Source organism: Symphalangus syndactylus, chromosome 3 (genome assembly GCF_028878055.3).
Source record: "Symphalangus syndactylus isolate Jambi chromosome 3, NHGRI_mSymSyn1-v2.1_pri, whole genome shotgun sequence".
Classification (NCBI taxonomy): domain Eukaryota; kingdom Metazoa; phylum Chordata; class Mammalia; order Primates; family Hylobatidae; genus Symphalangus; species Symphalangus syndactylus.
Window position 1 is genome coordinate 98,258,780 of NC_072425.2, and position 27,339 is coordinate 98,286,118.

Genomic DNA, 27,339 nt, shown 5'->3' on the forward strand with positions numbered 1-27,339 from the left:
TGTTCGAGGGCAGGAAGCATCCAGCACAGGAGAAAGATGTAGGTTGAGAGGTTAGGCCAGTCTAGTCTTTTCACGTTTTTGTGATTGCTTTATATTCTAGCCACACTGGCAGCTGATTAGATGGTGTCCACTCAGATTAAGGGTGGGCCTGCCTTTCCCAGCCAGTGACTCAAATGTTAATCTCCTTTGGCAACACCCTCACAGACATGCCCAGGACCAATACTTTGCATGCTTCAATCCAATCAATTTGACACTCAGTATTAACCGTCACACTTATGCAGGCATATTTACTTGATTCCCTAAACAGAGTGGAAATTAGCATATGTTAACAGTTCTTGGTTTCTCATTTTCTAAGTTAAAACAAGTCTGGAATGAGTAAAATGAACAGTATAGTAAACTTAGCTTTAGCTAATTTTACTTAATTCTCTTTATTTTCTATTTCCTATGAATGGTTTAACAACTCTTAGAAAACAGAATAATATGCAAATGTTAGCTTTGAGTCTAACTGCTTTTCCACATCATAAATGTTGATGTATTTTCAATGAAATTGGAATCATACCTCCAAGTAGAAATAAAAATGCCCAAGCTGATTCACTCTTGAGAGTAGAAGACAAAGATCATAACTGCCTGTGAGTCTGTAATGAGAATATCAATGCTCTTTTACAGCTTTTGCCAGCAAGAGAAGCTTCCAATGACCTTCCAGTCCTGTGTGATCTCCAAAGAGTGCCAGGTTTCTGAGTGGTCAGAGTGGAGCCCCTGCTCAAAAACATGCCATGACATGGTGTCCCCTGCAGGCACTCGTGTAAGGACACGAACCATCAGGCAGTTTCCCATTGGCAGTGAAAAGGAGTGTCCAGAACTTGAGGAAAAAGAACCTTGTTTGTCTCAAGGAGATGGAGTTGTCCCCTGTGCCACGTGAGTAAATAAAGAAGGGTAGAGTGTCTGCCCAAACTACATTTGCTCAGCTATTTGATTTTGACTGAACAGTATTCTGAGCAACAGTAATTTTTACACATAAAAAAAATCTTTACAAGCAGTATCCTTAAAAAAAACTGATTTCACAGAATAAAAGTGTCTCTGACAAACTAAATCTCCATGAAATTTTTAGCACCAATTCTATGTTTATGTATTTTCTATAGTAGGAGTTGCCAAAATTTTTCTGTAAAGGGGTAGGTAGTTAAAACATTCAGCTTTGCAGGCCATACGTGTCTCTATTGCAATGACTCAACACTGCTATTGGAGCTAGAGGTAATACGTAAACAACTGAGTGTGGCTGTGTTCCAATAAAATTTTATTTATATAAAAAAAACGTGGCAGGTTTATTTGATCTTGGGCCACAGTTTGTCAACTTCCCTTCCACAAGGTAAAATAAACTTTCCAAATATAGATTATCGTTAACTATTAAAATTCAGTACTTTGTATAACAAATCCTATTCAATAGAGTAAAATACTACATCGAAATAACAAGACTTTAAGTTCCGTGAGGACAAAGATTGTGCTTACTAATGTTGGGAAAAGGGTTGGGTTTTTTGCTTGTTTGCTTTTTGTTTAATTACTAGCATATATCACAGTGCCTGATACAAAATAAGTGTTCAATAAATATTGATTGAATTCAGATTAAATAAGACTCATTCTGAAACATTTGGCAGTATGACAGTATTAAAATTTCCAAGTTATTATTGTGAATTATTTTGGTAATAGCAATATTTCAGCTTAATCTGTATATAGGATATTTATAAAGCAACTTATATTGGTTTTTCAATAGAGATGTGTGAACTTCATTGAGAGCATCTCTGGATTATTCCAAACATTTAAAGAACATGCATATAGCTACATCTTTATGAACCAGTGGGGAGGCAAATTACTACTACTACTATTCCTATAACAACAACAAAAAAAATAGTAATGTTTTATACCAGATATCTAATTCTGCAGCACTTTGGACTCATCCATTGTGCTCTAATGTAAAAAGTGACTGAAACCTCCACAGAGAATTTCCTTCCCAATGTCTCTGCCTATCCCACTGATTGTTCTGGTTCCTCTCCACATAATAGGCTCGAGGAAGTTGCCAGGATTTCCTGTGTTTTCTCTCTTATGAGTTTCTTCTATTTTTGTTGCAAGCTAGGTGCTTTATTCTTTTTCTTCTCGGATATTCAAACACAATTAACAAAATAAATATATATCCTTGAGTATATTTCTCCATGCCCTTTTTTGGGGGTAGCATTTTTCATAGAATGTGTAACCAATTTACATTATTGACAGACTATTCCTCTCATTGGACTTTTTGGCGTGACCTAAATCAGAACTTCAATTTATTTAAAACAATTATTGCAAGTCCCTTAACAAATGATCTATTTGGTTTTGCTTCCTTCCCCTTCAGTCCCCAAACCAGGCATCAATTATCCGTGTTTCTATAATTGACCTGAGTGCTGCACTTCCTTTATAAATTAATGTCAGGTGTTGTTTCTTCATGACCCAGTCCCACAATTCGTTAAGCAACAAATCCTCACTTATAAAATTTAAAAACAGGCATGAAGTTCCTCTTTACTGTCACAAAACCTTACCATTGACAGAGTGAAACATCTAGATTAGACATCTGAGGGCCGTTTAACCTTCTGCCTGATTCAGGTGAATATTAGCACATCTATTTGCACCTATGTTGGCTGTTCATCTGATTACTAAGGAAGCATCTTGGTTAAAGTGGCACAAAGTGCTGCATGAGTCATGTTCTTTGTGCTTTTAGAATATCCATTTCCTTGAGGTGGAGAAATGCCATCACTTCCTATCTTTGGTGGCATCGGGAAATGTTTCCCTAGCTATCTCCTTCAATCACGTGTTGGACTGACAATCCCCTGACATTTCTCTCACATCATAATCTTGATTGGAGCTTTAATTGAGCATCATAGATCTTCTTTCCTGTGCTCCACTGATGAGAAGTGCCACCTCTTTGCATCATGCATCAGCACGCATTAGGAATGCTCAGTGCTACAAAAAAAAAAAAAAAAAAATCTTATTCTTGACAATAAAGAGAAAACTCTGATTTATTGTCTTATAATTTTTAACCCTAATACAACAATTATAATCTTGCTACACTGTGCAGTTTTCATTTATTTTGTAAAAGGCAAAGCAAATGTTTTGGTTCATCATTACTCAGAATGTTGCCCATTTTCATATTCAATCCTCCTTTGTTTATAGGCAACAATAAAGGGCAAGCCTGGGTTCAGCTTAATTGAACATAAAATTTCATGTTTTCAGCATTATGCTCCCTTTTCATAAAATATTTATAAGTAACTTCCAGTAATTGCAATTGAAACAGGATCACCCTAAATTTAACCCCTCATTAAATGGAGCACTGCAGAGCATAAAGAAGGAGTTGAAACCAAATATGCACCATAGTTATAGTCTACGATGGATTCTCTAAGAAATGCTTTTGAGACTAATTTTCGTTAAAACAAAGTATGACAGGAGTAGAGAAATACGTCATTCAATAGTTACGGTTGCTGCTGCTGGTGTTTTCTTTCTTTAGGTACAGCTGGAGAGCTACAGAGTGGACTGAGTGCCGTGTGGACCCTTTGCTCAGTCAGCAGGACAAGAGGCGCGGCAACCAGACGGCCCTCTGTGGAGGGGGCATCCAGACCCGAGAGGTGTACTGCGTGCAGGCCAACGAAAACCTCCTCTCACAATTAAGTACCCACAAGAACAAAGAAGGTAACCTTTGCTTTTTTCTCAAGGATTCACTCATGAAGACTGACTGAGCATGTGATTGCTCTGAAGGGATATATACACAGCCATCTGGGTCATGAAAGCTGCATTTCTGTTCACACTGTGGTTGGTATTCACTATGGTAAACAGTAATCCACATTATGGTTATGAAAATATTTAATACAACTCCATCTTTGGTCAGTTCTGGTTTACTGACAAGTTTCTTTAAAATTTTGACTTAAAGGCCTTCTTGACTCAACCTCTTCATCAAACTTTAGCAGGAATAATTTAAAAACTAGACTAAAAATTTATCTGTAAATATATCATGCAAATATATATTCTAAATTCCAAAATTATATAAGAAGTAAAACCTGCTTGTCAAAAAAAATCTTATTTGGATAAAATGTGGTTAAAAATAAGTTAATTATGATATTGAATAAAATTGTCAATTTCAATTTAAATAAGTACAGAATAGAAACTACAGTGAAAGAAAACTTTAACCCAAAGGCATTTTTTAAAACTCTTCAACTGTCTGGCAAATATATCTTTTTTTAAATTAAATCTGTTTCAGGACCAGATATAGTAAGTGTACAAAAGAATAATTGAATCCAATATGGCCCAAGCTGAAACTATATATTTTAGATATTAATATGACTCTAAAATTATCATAATTATTTGATTAAGTGTATATTGAATTAGTACATCTTAAGTTCACACACAAATATGAACATTTTTAAGCAGTACTGTAAGCAGTCTTTATCTTCTTCTTTACCTTCTGTCTGAGGAACAGCAGGACTTCTTTCACTGACCCATTGAACGTATATTAACATATACAATTTAAGAGAGTGCGGATAGAAATAACAATGCAGATTGCATGTCATGGAAGTCCTCAAAGTCATCAGGAGAGCATGTAGGCCAACCAGTAATTAAAATGCAATATGCTATGTCATACAACTAAGTTTCAGAATGAGCATGAGGGAGTAGTAGAAACAGAGCCCTTTAGGGAGGGAGTGGCACTTGAGCTGAATGATGACAGAGACACTACTTACGGGGAAGCATGGCAAGAGTGCAAGAGGGAGTTCATTTCAGGCAAGGGAACAGTGTGTATTAAGGCACAATGCTAAAGAAAAGCAAAAACAAAGGGCAAATCTCACCAATAAAGATGAGTGTGTTGTATTTGGCAGGTTATGGAGCGGGGAGGGGAGGAAAGGAGATGAGAGGTAAGGATTGAATTTCTTAGAAAATACCTTGGTAGAAAAAGAACAAGGATAAAGGCCCTATTTGATATCACCAAATGAAATACCAAAAAAGGAGAATATTTTGGGAAGGAATATGAGCAAAAATGATCAGAAAATAAGGTGAAGAACAAACAGAAATGAATGTTTTAAAAACCAAAGAAGAGATGGCTTCTCTGCCCCTCCCAAAAAGGACTGACACCAGTGACCAATAATTCATGGAAGATAAAAACTGAAGTTTTGCAGTTGCAACTTTCAAAATTTAATTGTTCTGTATCCACTAACTTTACACAGCATGTCAACTCATTTAGGAGTCTAGCCTAGGGATACATTTTACTACTAATGTATCTTGAGGTTATAAGGAAGTAGCATAAAACATGTAATGTTAGTACATTAATATTTTCTTGGCCACTTTAATGGCTGCATTTTAACACTCTTAAGTAGATTTATTACAGCAGTCTTTCCAGGGTAGTATAATTTCATTGCTATAGGTAGATCAGATTTTAGTTTTGGAATGTCAATTATGTCCTATAGGTTATTACTTTCCAAAGATCCTTCAGAATTCTGAATTGCAACTGGGTATTTTTTTAAAGCATTTTCTTTTAGAGCTCCCCCCTACCACTGCTAAACCACTGCAGACACCGAAAAAAGTCATAGAAAAAGAAGGAATATTGAAAGAATATCATTATTAAGATGTAGTTGTTAGACTAAAGCAAATGCCAAAGCAAAGGTCAATAGATATGGAAGTAATTAATTCACCTAAAATTAATATTTATCGTGTAAATATGTAACATGAATAATTTAGGAATGTGTGTCCTTTCATATCAAATACCAAGAATACTAATGAACTTCTTAAAGTCTTTGCAAAAACAGTTGATTCTCCCTAAAAATGTAGCATTTATTGCACCAAATTTAGACTCTGTTTGTTTCTCCCTGGCAGCACTTAACGTTTCCCATTAGGAAACATATTCAGCATACCAGCATCCCAGGGGTGACATGCGAAGTCTATAAATATGTGTGAATGGAGAACAATTAGGCTGTGGGCTTGAAGATCATTCACACTCGATGTTCAGTCATGTTCATATGAAAGAATAAAAGCTTATCTTATAAAAGAGAGAAATCCCTCAAAACAACTCCCCCAGCTAATAAGAAGACGCTCATTTCAAGAATCCATGACTGTGTAACCATGAACAACTTGTACTATGAACAACTCAGTTTTACTTAAAGAACTATCTACACTGTTCTTTTTGTAGATTCACACCATGTGTTCTCTAGATGACTTGTTTTCACATATAACCAAGATGTGAAAAAGACTCTAACACAAAACAAAATACTTTAACTCAAAAATAAAATTTATTAGTACAAAACATACTGAAATCGAGTGATATGAAATTTATGTAAACTTCCTTTATTAACTTGGTGCATTGTGTTACACAGGGGAATGTTACTACCTTAGCACAAAGGCAGGAAGCATTAATGACTTTTTTACTCATTGGTATATTCCATACTACTAAGTGACACACACCATAAGGGACAGAGAAATTCTTATCCTTGGAGTTAATACATTTAATTTCCAAAATAATAAAATGTATCTTATTAAAGTACTCACAAGGTCTTTAGTATAATATTCACAATTTAGTATGCTATTTATGTCAGTGGAATTATATCATCAGAACATACTCTAAGTTGGATATAGCACTTGTAAACAGTAGGAAAAAATATATCTAATCGATATTGGAGAGTATCTGTATTTTATTATTGCACTGCTCTTAGCTGTAGGTAATCCTCCCAATCCTGACAACTATTCCCCCACAATATTCAGGTGAGCAGAATTTCCGCTATATCATTTCCGTAGAAGAAAGCCTTGACAAGTTCCCCACTTCCCCTTGACAAGTTCCCTTGACAGTTTTTGTTCAGCCAGCTGATCAGATTTCCAGCAGGCTGTGAAGAATGTCCAGCTTATGCTGGCGTGAAATCTACCCTTATCAGAATATGACAGGAAGAGGCCTTGCCTGTGGGGAGGTTATCTGTATGAGTCCTAGAAAGTTGATGAACATGTTGCTGATCATTGGATGCATGGAAGTGAATTGATTTTTTTAGAGTTCAAAGTAAAATGAAAGTAGATTTTACCTATAGAAACTCAAGAAACTCTTCCATTTAGTACAGCTCGAACGTGTTTTTAAATGAGGGAAACTGAAAGTATTGGTTATAAGGCACCATTAAGTTTACAGTGACTTATAGGAAACTTAAGAGCATTACTCTGTAGAAAACATATTAAAAATCCACACTAACATCTGGATATTGTCTGTGGGATTGAGGGTTATTAAGAAAGACAGCCTAGATAATAAGCCTGTATGATGACATAGCAGCAGAAAGGATTGGAGGATCAATGGGAAGATAGGTGGAGGGATGTATGATTGAACTGTGAATGGATAGATGGAAAGATAAGTAAAAAACTCACCTTTCCTCATGCTCAACCACGAAATAAGAAAATAAAATAGCCACACTATTGCTAAATGGAAAGTAAATTATTTATCACTGTATTTTATCTACGGTTTCCACACATAAACCCACTTTAGAAAAAGCTTTTTGGAAAAAGAGAAAAGAAAGGCTATGCTTACGGAATAGGCTCTGGCCACCCACGACCCTGGACTGGAATAATTAGGTAATGAATGATCTTACTTGTTTTTAATCTTTCTTAAGTGTATGTACAGCTTAGATTTATTTCAATGTTTAATATTAAAAGTGTTTTGGTCTTTATTTAGAAGTTTAGTGGTGTTTTTGTGACCAGAAATATGCCGTGGGAACTTAACTCTCTTGTTTATATCAATTAGCCTATGGAGAAATGAGTCCTCTTTTAACGATGATTAGTCAAGGCTTCCAAGAACCTATTGGTGACGTTAAATGAGGACTTACTGTATACAATAATTAAAACATAGGAATCCCCAAAGGAATCAGAGCCTCCTTGTTAGCCAGTCCTCTGTATATCTTGTAGGAGAGAACAGCTTTTACCCTATGAAATTACTCTGTGATCAGTGGACTACAAAATGGAAAGTGAGATGTCAAGAGGTTCAGCTATTGGGGTAAAAGGTAATAAAAACTCATGCTGGGAATTAGATTAAGGTAGTTAGTTGTCTACCCAGAGGTAACGTAAGAGTTTTTATTGGAGAAACAGCTTACTGATAAAACTTTGGGAAGTATTCAACCAAAAAGGCAATCAGAGAAACATATCATGAGGCAGCTCAGAAGTCAGATAAACATGAGTACTGTGCTTTATACCTTTGACTTGGTAGGTTTTTAGTAAACATTTGCTGTTTGATATATTTACTGTTCCCTTTATGAAATGGTACAATCTCTTTTAATTTGTCTGAAAATTATCTCTTTGAATATTTCAAATATCCACCCCCACTTCCTTAAATTCTGTTTCACAAAGAGGCTATATTCACACTCACACTGCCTTTTATCTCTAAATATGGAACTGTTTACACCTCTGAATTTGAATAGAGGACACACGATCTAGTCCTTAGATCAAATGACATGAGTCAAGATTCACACACCTTGTTTTCAGTTTGGACACTAATTTAAGAGAACAGTTTTTATTTCTTTTATCTTTTCTAATTATAGTATATACTTTAAAAGTCTTTTAACTTTTCATCTTAAGGCGATTTTCAATAGAACCCCAGATAGAAAATCAGGAAACCTGGTTTTCATTTCTGCTTGGCATGTATTCTTAGGTACATTACTTAACTTTATTTGCCTGAAGGTACCTATTTATAAATTACTCTTCTGTTCCTATTCAAGCTATGTGACAGACTAGCTTACATGAAAAAAACAGCCTTTATGTAACACCTAGTCAAGATTCACACATTTGGAATATATTGTTTGGGGAAAAAGGTAGAAACATTAAATACTCGTATTTTATTAGTTCATTATGCATGTTAAAAATTTAAGAGTAATTAAGTAAAAATACATATTTTGGTTTAATAACTACTAATATATTTCTATAATTATGTATTATACAGTAATATAATCAATTATTAATAAGTAATGTGCATATATATATTTTTCAATGTTGTTTTAAATTATCTTAAGGGCAGAACTGAGGTCTTGACTAACTAAATGATTCCCCAGAACAAACCAGCAAAGCTGAGCTGCTGATGCTTTCTGTGGTTGCCCTTGGTTGGGGATGGTACAGGAAAAGGGTTACACATTTTGGGAACCTAGGAGGAGTGAAGCCAATAAGGAGCATGACACAGAAACTTTAGCCAGAGAAAGAACACAGGCAAAAATACTGCATTACTTCACTAATCTCAAAGGATAATCAAGTAAGTAGAGAAACTCAACTTACCTGTAGAGGGAGATGACAATTAAATAGGTCAGCCTCAGTCTTAACTTAGGAGAAAAATAAGACTCACTAAGAATTCCAATTATGGGCCTGTATTCATATTGGTTTTAGTTTCAAATTTATGCTTACTTCCATGAGTCCAAACACTGCAAAGCTGAGAAATTAATATAAGAAATTGTATCATTCTACTGGTACCACTAGAATGCATGAAATAAACAAATGCAAAAAGTCTCTAGATGAGAATACCTTAACCTAAAGCACAGGGTTTGCCCCTGTAAACTTCACCATCCAAAATTATGAATTATGCAAGGAAAAATAATCCATCATAAACAGGATTTAAAATGCCTAACAAACAGTAAGATTAGACTCCCAAGATTGGAAATACTGTATTAGAAATAGCAGATAGAGGCCAGGCATGGTGACTCATGCCTGTAATCCCACCACTTTGTGAGGCTGAGGCGGGTGGATAGCTTGAGTCCGGGAGTTCAAGACCAGACTGTGCAACATGGTGAAACTATCTCTACCAAAAAAATATAAAAACTGCCAGGCATGATGGCATGCACCTGTAGTCCCATCTACATGGGAGGCTGAGGTAAGAGGATCTCTTGAGCCCAGGAAGTGGAGATTGCAGTTAGCCACGATTGTGCCACTGCACTCCAGCCTGGGCGACAGAGAAAGACCCTGTCTCAAAACAAACAAAAAAGCAGATAGAGACCATAAAATGCTTAAAACTTATTAAAGATTTAAAGGAAAACTTTACAAGATTAAAAATAATGAGTCAGAATAAAAAAGACCAATTTTTTAAAATAGTAGTTTTAGAACTGAAAAACACATTCATTGGAAATAAATAAATGGGTATTTTGGACAGATTGAGCTAAAGAGTTATTAGCAAACTGAAGACAAAAATAAGGAAATCATTGAATATGCAACACTGAGAATAGAAGTTGAAAATAGAAGTGAGGATAATAGTCATGCAGAGTTGAACAAGAAGGTTCAGAATATAAGAATCAAAAGAAAGGGAGAGAAAATGCTCCAGAAGTGGTAAAAAAAAAAACAGATATACAGAATTAGGAAAAACAAGAATTCAAGCAGGATAATAAAATACCCGCACTAGGGACAATGTAGTGAAATTTCAGCTCAACAACTACAAAGATATGTTAAAATGAATAGAGACAAGAAAAACATTATTTACAAAGGAATTAGCAAATTAATAGTGAAATTTTCAGCAGCTACAGAAAAGCAAAACAACACTAATTATATATTCAGAGTACTGAGAGGAAAGTAACTGGCAATGTAGAATTATTTACCCGGCTACCTAACTTTCAAAAGTATGGGTAAAATTTAGGCAAAGGTGAAAGGGATTGCCTTCAATAAACCCTCACTGAAAGATGGCCAAAGGATATTTAAGAAGAAGGAAATCAAACCAAGAAAGATTGATTAAAGATGAGCAAAGAATTCGGTAAATACATGGATAGTCTAATTAAGCAGAGATATGTATGAAGCAATACTAATATTATAATGTGCATTTAGTTCATGAACAAAAATAACATAGGATAGGAAAAAATAAGGAGAGTATTGTTTAGGAAAAAGGTGGAAATATTGAACACCCTTCTATTTTACTAACATTATGCATGTTAAACATTTAAGCATAATTATTAAGTAATAATACATATTTTGGTTTTAATAACTATTCATATATTCTTATATAATTATGTATTATTATACACTAATAATCAAGTATTAATAACTAAGTAATGTGCATATATATTGTTCCAATCCAATAGAAAAAATGAAAGAGGCTGGATAAAATTTAATCAATTTAATAGAAGTACTAAATAAGAAAAAAAAATACCGATTTTTTTACATGGACTAATACCAAATAAAGACTAGAATTGGAGCTTCAAAATGTCAGAGTAAAAGATTATTACAGAAAATTATTTTGTTTTAACTATAAGCTGCATCTGGGAGACAAATCAGCTGTATTACAAATGTTTACAGTGACCAAACTAAGAATGTGGACTGTTGAGTCCACACAGTCACCACCGCTGGAAAATATGTAAGCAGACTAAGAGATCACACTGTGTATTAATATTTTCTAGTCAATAATGCCAGCTTTATATACAAAGTACAGGTAAAAATCTTATTTTTTCAAGGAAATAACATAAGATTAATTTGCCATATATGTGTACAGTGTCAAAACTATTCAGGAGAATAAGAGGTTGGATCAATTAAATGGCATTTGATAGAACATTTTCTTAGATAATAAAAAAATGCCCAGATTTTCTCCAATATTTTTAGAGTGAAGGATAATCTTTACAAATGTAAAATTCAGAAGCAATCATGTTACCAGATTGATACTGTTCAATGAAGCATGAAAGCAATTGCCAACTTCTAAAATTGAAAGAAACATCTGAAAATTCATGAGTATTTCAAACCTATCTCTCTTTTTATTATTCTAGTTTTTCCCAGTTTGCTAATGGAAAATACCCAGTTAAGTCCCAAATGCCCACTATTAAAAAGTAGTAATAACAATGATGATAATGATAATAACAATATTAATTACATTTATTAAGACATTATATTAATTATTTGGTTGCTTCAAAGATTAAATGTGTATGTCGGGAACACACACTTGCAAGGATTTAATATTAAACTCATTCTGTGTTCATTCTCTCAAGTGTTATTTTTCTGACCATCAATTACAGTAGAGGAAGGGTTGCAAATGTAGGTATCTCACTTGTTATTCTTTCATTCACTCAACAAATACTTATTGAACAATTATTAGGTTACACCACTGATTTAGATGTTGAAGATATAATTTTTTTATGTTTTTATTTTATTTTAATTTGTATTTTAAGTTCAGGGATACAAGTGCAGGTTCATTTACATAGGTAAACTTGTGTCATGGGGGTTTGTTGTACAGATTGTTTCATCACCCAGATATTAAGCCTGGTACACATTAGTTAGTTATTTTTCCTGATCCTCTCCCTCCTTCCACCCTCCATCTTCCAAAACACCCTAGTGTGTGTTGTTCCCCTCTATGTGTCCATGTGTTCTCATCATTTAGCTTCCACCTGTAAGTAAGAACATGCAGTATTTGGTTTTCTGTTCCTGTCTTAGTTTGCTAAGGATAATGGTCTGCAGCTCCATCCATGTCCCTGCAAAGGATATGATTTCATTCTTTTAATGGCTGCAAAGTATTTTATGGTGATTTTTTTAAAAAGTATACTTGATACCTGTCATCAGGAAGCTTATAGCCTGATAACAGCCTTGAAGTTATAGCTTTGTGTACTTGGAGTTTAGACTGACCCTTCACAAGGCTGACATAGGGTGACTTGTATGGATCTGTCAGTTTGGGGCTGTCTAATCCCTGAGAGTGCACTCCACCATGGTCCATCCATAATAACAAACCTGTACTCTGATTCCTCAGGTGAATTTTTTTCCTCCAAAGCATATATCCTCAAAATATAGTTTAAGAATCACCTGGATGCTTTAAGAAAATGCAGACATTCCTGGATATTACTCACTGGGGTTGTAATTCTGTAGGTCCTGAATGAGGCAGGAATCTGTTTTTTATAAGGATTGTCATTGATTATAATCAAGAGTTGAGTTTACCATACAGCTAATGAGAGTCTTTTGGGCCCCAAAGCTTATGCGATTTAGAGAACCCTAAATATTATTTAAAAACAAAGCCAGATTGCAAAATTCCAAATTCAAAATCACTCACTAACATCTCTGCTAGGGCCTTAGAAGGGCCCCAACCTTAAGCTTCATGGGCTTCTCAATAAATCTATCCCTAATTCAAACATAGATTTTTGGCCTCTATTACAGCCAGTGAGAATGACTACTTTAAGATGAGAAACAGAAACACATGCATTGTGTCTTGAAAAGCCTTGTTTCCCCTGTAGTTCTAGAGGTATGACTGGGAAGAATGGAATGACTAGAAAAAGTCACTATATATTTTCCGAAGTGAACTGGACCTTTCGGTAATAATATTAGTCTTTTCTACATTCTATGACCCCCCAGTTTTAGATCCCTGAGCTCTAAATCTTTAGAAACTCACAATATTTTGCTAGTATTTAAGCAGGGAAATTAGGGAAGGACAGATACTGTTTCATCTTACTTCATACCTGTAACCTGAGATGGAAAGAAGCCATAGCAGTTAATACAGGACCTTCCATTAATGAAAGAAAGATCGTGGATAAAATGTCATCGAACCTGACACTATCAAGTGACTATAGTATCCGTGCTTTTTGTAACCCTTAAGCACTTATTTCATCGAGTTCGTTGTAGATGAATGATAGAGCCAGGAGGAATTTTGAAATGAGCACTCAGGGATGTGCACTGGTGAATGAATAGCATCTTTTCAGAGGCACACTCCTGCTATCTAAAGATGTAAAAGAAATGGTTTGTGGCTAGGGCTGGTTGTTCCCTGCCTTGCTGATGATTGCTCAATAGGGAGTAGCTACTCTCTCCAGTGTTAACAGAGGAGTGCAAACTACATTGTAGAACTCATTAATATTTATTCCTTCTAAAAGCAATGGGCAATAAAAAGGGAAATAAACCAAGGAGAATTGCAATGGGAAGAGAAAACCATAACAACAGATTCATCTTGGAAAGGTCTCATCATTTATTGCACACAAAAATATGCTCGAAATACAAGGATACAGCTCATATTGTAAGTTTGAAATCCACTAAAAATGCCTCTTATTGGGGGAACTAATTTAAGAAAAAAATGCACATTGAATGCAATTCAAGAACTCAAAGTAGTAATCTATATTCTTGTAATCATATGCACTGGTTGTACCTCTTTACAATTTTACATTTTCTGTACTTGACAAAGCTACATGTCCTCAGTGTCGGAAGCTGTTTTGTATTTGTGGATGCACAAGAAGCCTCTCTAAGCTAAGCATCACCTATCCATTGAAGCAAAACCAGTGCTATTTCAGTTGTTTTTCTTTTGCTACTCCTCTATTTTCTGCCTTGAAATGCCTTCAACCATTGTCCCAATTATCCAAATATCTCCTCTTTTAAAGAATCTTTTTCAAATTGCAAGACCTTAATCATCTTCCTTTATCCAAAGCCTGTATAGCCCTTTTCTGCTATATTTCTTGATTTGCCATTTGATTTCATATGATTGGATTCTATTCATGCCAACTTCCCAAGATTTTAAGCTTCTGAGAGAGGGCATAGTGTTTTATCCTTCCCTAAACTTTCTTAGTACAACCTATCATTCTTAGCAAAGGTCTGGGTACATTTGCTAATTGTATTCTTTGGAAATATCCTTTAAAAAGACAGAGAAATGCCTTCAGTTAGAGGATGTTGACTTCCTGGACATTTAATTTATAAGGTTTCATTTTGAATTAACCTATCTTTTGCACTAAGTCATTCTTTCTCTCTTACGCTTTTCTTTCCTTTTCAAAGGCTTAATGAGATGACATATGTAACATATGTAAATCATTTCCTAGCATAAGGCCTTGCATTTATTATATGCCAAATGAATATTAATTGCTTTTGTTTATATGTTTACTTTTCTGGTTGAACTGAGAAAAGGGAATTTTTTAAATAACAGTTTCACTCCAAATCTTTAGCATGCAATAAAGGCTAATTGTATACTAGCTTGCTAGTCGAGAAACATAATGGAGAGCAAATAATACTGTCTCTTTACAGTATGTGTTAAAATCCTGCCATGGGCTAACGTTATATACAAAATTGTTCCTTTCTTGGGAGAAAAATAGACCTTTTCTGAAGCTTTCATTGTATTATTTTAGAATAAGAATAAATATAATTAATGTTACTAAGAATCCCAGAAGTACTGTGAAAATACAGTTACGTTTTTAACTAGGAAAGCTATTGACTTATTTTATCAAAGCCCTCTAGAAATCTGTAACAAGGGGGTAAGGAAAGTACCCAACATATTGTGGTAGATAGTGTTTTCCCATTAATACATGACCAACCTGATAATTAGAGAATACTTTTCTCAGACATACTGAAACAATCAGTGACAAAACATGGACTCAATGCCTTGTTTTTGACTCTAAAGTGGAAACTCATTTCAAGCATACTCGCTTGCCCTATGAATTTGCTTCAGATTAAATGCCCTGGGTATAATAGCTGTCTACAAGTTTATCAAAATCATCAGAAGTGCATCATATTAGCTGATAATGTTTCTGTTGCAAAAATAAACAAAAATGGCCTAGAGATCTACTTCTTATAAAAGAAAATTGAAGAGTAAAGCATAATTTAAGCCCTTTATGGGAGCCAATACAATTAAGTTCATTCTGTGACATGATTCTATAAGGTCAATATGGACTCTTGTTCACAGTTATTTGAAGCAGTATTATGTTGCACCATATGATATTGCTATTTTTGTAGGTCAAGATCTGTCAATTAGTGGCAATTTCGTACAGTTCAACTGAAAAGGTACCTTTGATGTATTGTATCAAGTCACCTGGTATGAATTACTCTCTATCCCAGACTTGACATTATCAGAATCAAGCCCAGACCGGCTAGCTATGAATCGCAGTGACTTTTTCCATGTGAACAATATGCATTTGTGCTGTATGCAGTGTCCTCTAGATAGAGCAATGATTGTCTTCTGTAAAAATATGTAGATTTCCCCATAGTAGATATTCTTTATGGGAAAATAACTCAAATTTATGGCTTCAGAGTGACTGGAATTCATCAAGCATTGTTTATGCGCAGTTAGAAAAGAAATTGCTTGCATTCAATGCTGTGATTTTTAATATTATGTCCCACTTTATTGTCTTTAAATACTGACAATAAAGGGGGATAAAGTAATTTTAAGAATAAATGGATAAGGAGTGTGGGGCAAAGGAAAAATGCTAGTAGAAAGAGGATATCAAACCAATAATGAATATAATAAGGATGATGCACAAAATGTGTATCATAACATTCTGTGAATTTCTTGAAGTAGTCCACAACTTCTGGCTCTAAGCTTGTAATAGCCAATGTAGAAAGGAACACTGCATTAATTATGAAATTTGCAGTGCCCATTAGGCAACAGAAACCAGTTGTAAATGAGAAGCACTGTAATTTCTGGTTCTAGAGCCAGAAAGAAAATTCACCAGTGGGTCTTCATAAAAAAGACACTGTAACTGTGTTGAATGACAACCTTATTAACATCTTTACAATAAACACCATAATGAATTTTATAAGGAAGCTTTTTCTTTAAGCAGTTTTCTTATATGTAGGCCACTAGTATAAATATCAAAGTGTAATTCAGTAAAGGGAAATAAGTGGGGGTTGGTATGATATGGTACAGATTTATAGGTCTCACTAAGCTGGATAACCCAAGGATGGACTTCAAAATGGATGTACTAAGTGAATGGATGTACAGCTATTCCCTCAGGCAATCCTCCTCTGAGCTTTGATAGAGGCAGAGAGTTCCGTTATATCCCCTGACACAAGTATCTGGAGTACAGCTACTTAGGTGCAGTTAAATGCAGAGACACATTTTCCAACCATCATCTTGGTGAGGCTAGAATAAGCATCCTCAAATGGAAATCGAAAGGCTTGACAAGACATAATCTTGAATAAAATATTATCCCACTACTACAGGGGATCCAGGCTAACTGGATGCAGGGCAAACAAAAAGTTTAACTAGGCACTGATAAAGGAAAATTCAAAGTCCTTAAATCTATTCACTGGCTTGTAACCCATAGCAAAAATCTGAAGCAGATGCAAGAAAGACCCAGTATTAACAATAATGCCATCTCTTAAGAAAAGCAATTTTGCTTTCTAGTATTTCCTTCAAGAAAAAAATCATTACCAAATTTCTATCTATAGAACCAAATGCGTTAATTTGAAGTAATAATAATGATGCAGAGGATGAGGAGAATGATAGATGCTTACTATATGTGAGACACTATTCTAAGTGTTTTACATTTATTTACTTATGAGGCCCTCACTATAATTCTATGAGGTAAGCACTATTACTATATAATATGAACATACAAAGAGCTTAAATAATTTTCTTAAGGAATGTAGCTAGTAAACATCATAATCAGGATTGTGAATCAATCCTGATCCAGAACCAGTGATCTTAACCACTGTACTGTAGAGTATAAGGTTACTACTTGTAAGCCAGTTTTATGCTAGAGAAAAGCTATCTCACCTCTAAATGATTATTGGTTTTAGAAAATGTGCCTCTCTTTTAAATAGTGATTCAGTCTCATAGCTAATGATCTATTAAGGTTACTCATATTTAATGACAATAAAACTGCACTTCACATGTATGATAATGTTTTTGTTTCTCTTTTCTATGACAGGAAGGTATCCATACATTTGACCAATGTTTACTGAGTGTCTTCTATGTCTTAGGCACTATTCTAAATGCTGAAAATAGAGAAATGAACAGCGCAAACACTATTCCTGCTGCCACACAGTTTATACTTTAATGGAAGGAGAAAAATTATATCCAAAGAAATAAAATAAATAAGAAAATATCAAATAGCAATGAGCACTATGCAGAGAATTAAAATAGGGCTATGTGAAAGAGAATAACTGGGTAATAATGTTATTTAGATCACCAGGTTTTCTTTGGATTCCCGAATTTATATATCTAGCCCAAAATTTTCCCCTGAGAAACAAACTTGCATTGATCTTTCTACTTGACATCTCTAATCATAACATTCAGGTATGCTTGTTTTTTGTTCATATGCTCTTATAATGGCAAAATACATGTTTTTATAACATCAGAGTACATGTGTCTGAATAGTAGGAGCTGCATGATCTTGAATTGATTGAATAGATGTGTTAATATGAATTTCCTAAAGCTACTTAGGGAAAAAATATTAACAGACTAGGTGACACATAATGTGTTCAGTAAATATTTCTTGAATAAGTAAATAAACTGACTCAGTAATAAACCCAAGTGTCGATAAATATGATTACAGACTAATCTGTACTCTAGCAAAATGCCTTTCTCTGATAGCCAGAGAGGTGAAAGACCTAAAACTTGTATATTTAGGAATGTATCACAAAGCCTAGCAAGTAAATAATCCAAATCATCAGAAAGCAAACATATCGTTAGTCTTCTGCTTCTATCCACAAGAGAATAAATGGAACCCTTCCATAAGAACAGCTATAAAATTTAACAAATTATATAAAGCAACTGTTTTTAGGCATTGGACAACAAGCCGCAGATGACTGTGATTACAGTTGTGAACTGAGCTTCAAAATTGCCTCCGTCTTTTACTGGGGGCCCTTTCCTGCCACAGAGGGAGATGAAGACAAGCATAGTGTCAGGTCTAGCTGAAGAAAGGAGTCAGAAATCTAAGTGCTGGGCTATGGAATTGGCTGGAAATTTCAGGACAAGGTACAGAGAAGGGGAATCTACACTGGAGGGAAAGGACAGAGTCTAAGAGTCTCCGTGTGGATACACCATGAATCCTTGGCCAGAGCTTGGCTGAACACTTGTGGGGTGATACCCTGGAGTCTAGCAGAGGTCCTGTGGTGTGAGTTTGAGAACGGAAAGGTGATAGTACAGGTAGCACAGTGCTGAGAGATGCTGAGCTCCAGCCTGTGAGACTGAAGGATACTTGTTGAGCACTGCAGGTCTCAGAAAGACTATAGTCCCAGAAGGTCCACACTGTCACAGCAGAGTTCACACATAAAAAGAACTAGCTCTAATGCAAATAAAATCAAACCTGAAAGGATCAGTAGGATCTTCCAATAATTAAACTGTTTGACAGAACAAAACTTAACACCTTATAAAGGAAGATGACATAATCGAGGCTCTCTACAATATACTGTTCATAAAGTTCAAAATATAATAAAAAGTTACTACACATGAAAAAAGGAGAAGAAAAAGACCCATTACTGAGGGAGGGAAAAGGGCAGTCAGAAGGAACATACCATGAGATGGTCTAGATATAAGAATCAGCAGATGAGGACTTTAATCCCAGCACTCTGGGAGGCTGAGGCAGGAGGATCACTTGAGCCCAGGAATTTGAGACCACCCTGAGCAACATAGTGAGACCCCGCCTCCACACACACAAAAAAATTTAATTAGCTGGGCATGGTGGCTGGTGCCTGTAGTCCCAGCTATTCAGGAGGCTCAGGTGGGAGGATCACTGAGCCTGGGAGGTCGAGGCTTCAGTGAGCTGTGATTGAGCCACTGCACTGCAGCCTGGGCAACAAGTGAGACCCTGTCTCCACAACCCCACCCCCGAAAACAAGAAACTACTAAACATATGTTCAAAGACATAAAGGAAAACAGTGTCTTGGGGAGTGAACATATGGGAGTATGAAGAGAAAAACAGACATTATAAGAATGTGTAAATTCAAGAATGTAAAAACTCTGCAATAAAAACTCACTGAGTGGGCTTAATAATCGAGGATTGCAAAAGGAAGGCTAAGTGATATTGAAGACAAATCAGTAGAAATTATTGGATCTGAGTAGAATAAAGCATTATTGATCTTGAAGACAATCAATAGAAATAGATCTAAAGAGAGAAGATTGGAGGGAAAACAAAGTGAACACAGGGTGGGACTCATGCCTGTAATCCCAACACTTTGGGAGGCCAAGGTGGGAAGACTGCTTCAGCGCAGGAGTTTGATACCAGCCTAGGCAACATAGTGAGATGCCATTTCTATTAAAAATAGAAATGAACAGAGATTCAGTGACTAATGGAATAGTGTATGCTATCTAATAAATGTATTAATGATATTCCAGAGAAAAAAGGGAATGATCTGACAGAAAACATATTTGAAGAAACAATGGCCAAAAAAATCTCAAATTCAGTTGAAAAACATCAACTTAAAGATCTACAAAGCTCAGCAAACCACAAGCAGAATAAATACAAAGAGAACAACAGCAAAAATACCTATACTCAAATTTCTAAAAGATAGAGAGAAAATTTTAAAGCAGCCAGAGAAAAAAAAGATACAATACATACATGTGAATAAAGATAAAAAATGAGGGTTGAAATCTCAGACAATGAAGGCTGTAAGACAATGAAATAGTGTTTGCTGAGAAAAACTGAACGACTACATTTGGTGAAAATATTCTTCAAAAGTGAGCATGACAAACAGACATCTTCAGAGAAATGGTAACGGAGAGAACTGGTTTCTGAGCAGTTATGAATGTAGACTGTGGAGATAGATTACCTGAGCCATGTGATCTTGGAAAGGTTACTTCTCTGAGAACCTCTTTTCATCTTTAGAAAAACAGTAACAATAGAATTTTTAAAAATTTAAAATAGAGAGTCCATATACTGCACTTAGAACCAGGCCAGGCACATACTAAGCTCTCAATAAATCTGATCTAAAATATAAGGCATGGTCAATGATTTAGCAAGAAGTGTGAGATGAAATTCAGCAGTAGCTCAATAGGGGAAAACATGCCCACAATTACAGCTTAGAACTTGGGGAATGAGTAAGTAAATGAGAACATCATGTTCCTCAGAATAACATCGTGATTTCCTTTCGGAAAATAAATCAAGGATCTGTGGAACCTCCACCATCTCCTCAGTTCCAGAGAGCCTCATATAGTGGAACCAAAACTCATGGTCTGGAAGAGAGATCAGCTTCCCATCTCATATTTGTGCCTTCCCATATGGGTTTGGTGCCAGCTAATCTAATACCAGTCCTGACCAATTGATGTGTCCTCCCAACTAAAATGCAGCTGAGCCCATTGAAAAACATTCTCCTAACCAGAGAAAGGAGCAAGGAAAGTCACAGCCAAGAAGGTCCAGCCAAGAAGTGCTGGGAGTCCTCTGAGGACTCCATCAAGAATGGAGACAGAAATAACCCCAAAATAAGAATACGAGAACTAAGTGGAATGCATATGATGCCAGATACCTTGTTTTGGATCTACCTCTAAATATCCTCTCAAGAGTTCTTTTCACATTTCATGCCAACTGGTCCCCCATCAAGGGGAAAATAGAGGCTTAAATCCCTCTCCACCCCGACCCACCATTGTCTGCCTACGGTCCCTGCTGGCTGGGTAGCAATGCTGACATTTTTTCCTGCATGTTCAATGGTTCTTTGTGTCCAATTGAAAGGATTTTAAAACAGTTAGTTCTTTATGTAAACTTTGAATGATGTAAAATATTAAAAAGCAAGGCCATATTTATTATTGACACATAATAATTGAACATATTTATGTGGTACTGTGATGTTTTGATACATGCATACAATGTATAATGATCAAAACAGGATATTTAGGATATTTGTCATCTCAAACATTTATCATTTCTTTGTGTTGGGAACATTTCAAATCTTCTCTTCCAGCTATTTTGAAATATATCATCAATTATTAACTAAAGTCACCCAACTGTGCTATTGAAAACTAGAACTTACTCCTGTGTATTTGCATCCATTAACCATCCTCTTCTCATCCCCCTCTTTCCACTACCCTTCTCTGTCTCTGGTAACTATTATTCTACTTTCTACCTCCATGAGATCAACTCTTTTTAGCTCCCACCGTATGAGTGAGAACATGTGTTATTTGTCCTTCTGTGCCTGGCTTATTTCACTTAACATAATGACCTCCAGTTTCTTTTTTCTTTTCTTTTCTTTCTTTTTTTTTTTTTTTTCCAAGGTCTTGCTCTGCCACCTAGGCTGGAGTGTGGTGGCAGGGTCACAGCTCACTGTAGTCTCAACCTCCTGGGTGAAGCAATCCTCCCAACGCAGTCTCCTGAGTAGCTGGGACTGCAGGCATGCACTACCATGCCTAGCTAATTTTTGTACTTTTTGTAGAGAGGGGGGTTTTGCCATGTTTCCCAGGCTGGTCTCCAACTCTTAGGCTCAAGTGATCTACCCACCTCAGCCTCCCAAAGTGCTGTGATTACAGTGTGAGTCACCGTGCCCAGCCTAGTTTCATCCATGTTGCTGCAAGTGACATAATTTCATTTCTTTGTACGGATGAATAGTACACCATTGTGTATATGTACCAAATCCATTCATTTGTTGATGGACGCCTAGGTTAATTCCAAACCTTGGCTATAAATAGTGAATAGTGCTGCCATAAACATGGGGATGCAGGTATCCCTTTGATATACTGATTTTGTTTCCTTTAGATAAATGCCCAATGGTAGGATTGCTGGATTGTATGGTAGTTGTTTTTAATTTTTTGAGAAGCCACAACACTGTTGTCCAAAGTCACTAATTTACATTCCTACTGAATGGGAATGTAACTCTTGTTACATTTTCTCCTCATTCTTGTCAGCATTTCTTATGTTTTCTCAATTTAATAGTAGCCATTCTAACTGGATGAGATGATCTCTCATTGTGGTTTTGATTTGCATTACCCTGCTGAGTTGTGATGTCAAGCATTTTTTTCATGTATCTGTTGGCCATTTGTATGTCTTCTTTTAAGAAATGTCTATTCAGACCCTTTGCCCACTTTTTAATGGAATTATTATTATTATTGCAGTTGAGTTCCTTGTATATTCTAGATGTTAGTGCCTTGTTGGATGAATAGTTGGCAAATACTTTCTCCCATTTCAGAGGTTGTCTCTCACTCTGTTGATTATTTCCCTTACTGTGCAGAAACATTTTATTTTAATGTAGTCCCATTAGTTTTTGTTTCTGTTACCTGTGCTTTTGAAGTCTTAACCATAAAATCTTTGCCTAGACCAATGTCTTGAAGCATTCCCTTGCATTCTTCTAGTAGTTTTATAGTTTCAGGTCTTATGTTTAAGTTCTTAATTCATTTTGTGTTAAATTCTGTGTATGGTGAGAGATAGGAGTGTAGGTTTTTTTTGTAGCTATTGTTAAGCAGGATTGCTTTCTTGATTTCTTTTTAAATAAGTACATTTTGATGTACAGAAAAGCCATCAATTTTTGTATATTGATTTTGTATCTGCAACTTTACTGAAATTTTATTTTTATCGGTTCTAAGAGTTTTATTGGTGGAAACTTCAGGCTTTTCTATATACACAATCATGCCATCTGAAAAGAGGGACGGTTTGACTTCCTCTTTCCCAATATGGATACCTTTTATTTTTCCTCTTTCCTGATTGCTCTGGCTATTTCCAATACTATATGGAATAAGAATGGTGACAGTAGTCATCTTTATCTTGTTCCAGTTTTGTTCTTATTTATTTTTTTTTTTTTTTTGAGACAGAGTCTCGCTCTGTCACTCAGGTTGGAGTGCAGTGGCTCGATCTCGGCTCACTGCAAGCTCTGCCTCCTGGGTTCACGCCATTCTCCTGCCTCAGCCTCCCAAACTGCTGGGACTACAGGCACCTGCCACCACGCCCGGCCAATTTTTTGTATTTTTAGTCGAGACGGGGATTCACCATGTTAGCCAGGATGGTCTCGATCTCCTGACCTCGTGATCCGCCCGCCTCAGCCTCCCAAAGTCTTATGCCAGTTTTTAAGGAAAAGAAATTCATTCCATTTTAAGTGATATTTGAAAATACTCAGTGACACTACAGGGATAAGCAGAAGGTCAGCAAAGCGAAGAATTCCCCATCCCACATACATTGCTGTGGGTTCTCTCATTGTTTCTGTCCAGAGGAGAAAACAATCTGAAATGTCTGAGAGCAGTGAACTTAATAACAATACAACAGATAAGGACTAAAGTTGTGAATTGCAAATAAAGTTTTAGAGAAAATTAGGTAATTAATATGATGCTTAAAATACTATTTAAATTCACCAAAAAATAACGATAGGAAACTAACAAGATTTTGAGTGACTATAGTAGATTAGAAGTCAACAAAAACATAAATGTAAAAAGCATAGGGCTGAGATTAGAGTTAAAATCGGTGAGATAAAATGTAAGAAGGACTCACTAATAATAATTACCAAAAAGTTAGGTGAAATAGTTTAAAATCTATAAGTAGAACATTTTTTAAGTAAAGGAAGAGCTTAGAGATTTGAGGGAGAGAAAAGGAAAAGAAGAGTAAGGGACTGGGAGACGTGGAGTGAGCTAGGGTCAAAATATGCAAAACTGGTCTGACTCGTGGTGAATCCCAAATTGAGGTAGCAGAGTCCATATAGAGCTGTGGTTTGCAATCTTATCTGTTCACTTGAATTACCCAAGGAGCTCTTAAATATCCTGCAGCTCAGGCCTTACCTGAAAACAATTACCCTAAATCAGATATCTGGGTGAGGAATCCAGGCATCGGTAGTTTTAATCCCTCTCCAGGTGATTCCAGTTATGGCCAAGGGTGAGAATTATTCTTCTATTTGGAATGAACATCAAGAATGCAGAAAGCAATAAAATTTCTTCCTGGAGTAAGTGGAATGATATGGTTAGGCTTTGTGTCCCCACCTAAACCTCATCTTGAATTGTAATCCCCCTAATCTCCATGTATGAAGGAAGAAACCAGGTGGAGGTAATTGAATCATGAGAGCGCTTTTTTTTCATGCTGTTCTCGTGACAGTGAGTGAGTTCTCACGAGATTTGATGGTTTTATAAGGGGCTCTTCCCCCTTTACTCTGCACTTGTCCTTTCTGCTGCCTTGTAAGGAGGGTGTCTTGCTTCCTCTTCACCTTCCACCATGATTTTAAGTTTCCAGAGGCCTCCACAGCCATGCTGAACTGTGAGTCAATTAAAACTCTTTCTTTATAAATTACCCAGTCTCGGGCAGTACTTTATAGCAGTATGAAAAAGGAATAATACATGAGATATTGGGCCCTAAAGGATTATTAGCTTTGCTTAGTAAGTTAGGACAAAGGGAGACACTTAAAAACAAACCTAGAGCTGGTGCTTAGAGATAAACAGGAACAACTTAAGGAAACTTTGTTGGTCAGTCCCCTCCCTACTCTCCCACAGCTGGATCCACTTTGCCTGAGATGCAGTTTTATCAGCTCACAAAAGAGTTAAGATGATCACTAATATCAAACATTTAGAAGGATTTCCTAGCAAGATTTGAGATTTTCAGTGACAGATGTTTTTGAATTTCTGCTGTCACTCTTCTAAGCAGTTTTATTTAAAAGAATATAGATAGTGTAAACTTGAGAAAAGTATTCCAACTCAGCTTATATGTTGGCATAAGTAAAAATGGGGACATAGACTTTCTGAAATATCCAGGAATATATCACCAGTAGAGAAAATAAAATACCACTGAAAAAATTATTCTGCATATTCTTATGGTCAAAGACAATAATAGCAAGCAATTGTTTATCAGAGTGCATGCAGCTCTGTTCTGGAATGTACATGGCATCTCTAATAGGTATGCATGTAGTACCATGGTATTTTGGAGCACCTTGTGGTTAACTTTAGCTGTACTCCTTCATAGCTGTGTTTCTCAAAGGGTGATCTAAACATTACTGCATCAGATTCACATAAAGTATGTGTTAAAAATCCATATCCCTAGTTTATATTTCTGGATTTCAACCCAAATGTAGTGAATTGGAATTTCTGAGAATAGAACCCAGGAATCTGCTTCCTTAAAACATCCCTTTCTCTCTCTCCTACCTCTCTCCCCGAACCCCAGTAATGGAGACATGTACTGAAAACTGAAAAATTACTGTTGTAAGGTTGAACATAGGTCATGAAAATTATGATTATGCATCACAGACTGGGACACCAGTAACTTTGCCACATTCCAAAAAGCTGCATAATGATATTTTTCAGGGGGCAATGTTGACACTCAGCAACATTTGACCTTTCATATTTGTTTTTAAGAAACCCATGCAGTAGTTTAAGTAATCCCAGAAGCCTTACTGCTATTTTTTTAAGGACTCTTGTCATAGATATCATGTGTCTTGCAATGAGTGGGGTGAATATTAGCAGTCTTCATGCTTAGCCTAATAAAAGGAGAACCCAGAAGTACTGAAAACTCCGTTTTTTAAATGTCAAACCCAGCAGTTTAATTCAGACCTGCCAAGTCCGTTGCCAACTGCAGGAATAGGTGGGTTAGTTGTAGGTGGAGTGAAGCAAGGCAGGAATGGAGGTACAAGAAGGAGGAATTGGGGTGATTGCTGTCACTTGCAATTTTGTATGTAGCAAAGGACTCTATCAACTAAAAAGCAGTGTGAGAAAATAGACTTATCATGGTCTAGGGGTTCAAGAACAAGGGGAAACGATGTGATGACAACCAAGAGCCAGGTATTGCTTGCTTGGACCAAAATCTTTGGAGCCATACTTGATTCTTCTCTCTCTAACCCCCACAACCATTTTCTTAGAAATTTTTTCTGACTCTACTTTCAATATTTATCTGACCCCTTCACCTCCACTGTCATCTTCTAGTCCAAGCCACTGTTTCTTGCCTGTATTATTGGAATAGTCTCCTAATAGGTATCCTTGTGTTCCTTGCCTGTATTATTGGAATAGTCTCCTAATAGGTATCCTTGTGTTCCTTGCCCCGCACAATCAATTCTTCACATAACAACAGAGCATCATTTTAAATTTGAAGTCTGGCTGTCACTCTTTCTTTTGTTTAAGCCACAGTCTGTGGATTTTTTTTTTTTTGTGATAAATAATTATATTTGGAGTTGCTCAGCAAATGTGTGGAGCTGTTTGCAGAACTTTTTTGATTAGATACTCAAATTCTTCTTCAGTACTTACTTTGAAACAAGGATTATAATTTCGCAACTTCTAAATGCTACAGTTTTGTTATTATATTTTGGATAACATGCATATTCTAAACTGCTTATTTTAATTTACAGTATCAGTTAATGCTGTTTTTGTTGTTAGGGATATTGTGAGAATTTGAGTCAATAATGGTATGTTGGAAGAGTTCAGTTTGAGTTTTATGTACACTATTCTACAACATGTCCTATTTTAAAAAAAATGGAAAGACAGACTCTTCATATTTGCAGTGTTGCAACAGATGGTACATCCCCATAGTAAGAGAGTCATATCTCCAACAAGCTGTTGATACAATTTGTGAAATTTAAATTCTAACAATGATGACATTGTTAGGAAAATGTGTATTTTGAACAATCCCACTATTTTTAAGTGTTCTTATCTTACATGAAACAAGGTCAGTGAGAGAAATTATCTGACACATGTTTATTTCTATAAATAATTTAAAAATAGCACAGTTCTATTTTATTTGAGTCATGACATGAGGAGTTATTTTCTAGGCAATATGGCATTGTGGGCATAGACATATGGACCTTTCTCTAGAATTC

General features: G+C 35.8%; 1 protein-coding gene across 1 annotated transcript in view; it reads left to right on the top strand.

Annotated features, from left to right (window-relative positions):
• THSD7A (thrombospondin type 1 domain containing 7A) overlaps positions 1-27,339 on the top strand; it is a 468,537-nt gene that overhangs the window by 242,761 nt on the left and 198,437 nt on the right. Inside the window, exons 3-4 of the mRNA XM_055272578.2 lie at positions 667-915; positions 3,527-3,708. Coding sequence (XP_055128553.1) covers positions 667-915; positions 3,527-3,708 — 431 coding nt within the window. The remainder of the gene's footprint in view (positions 1-666; positions 916-3,526; positions 3,709-27,339) is intronic.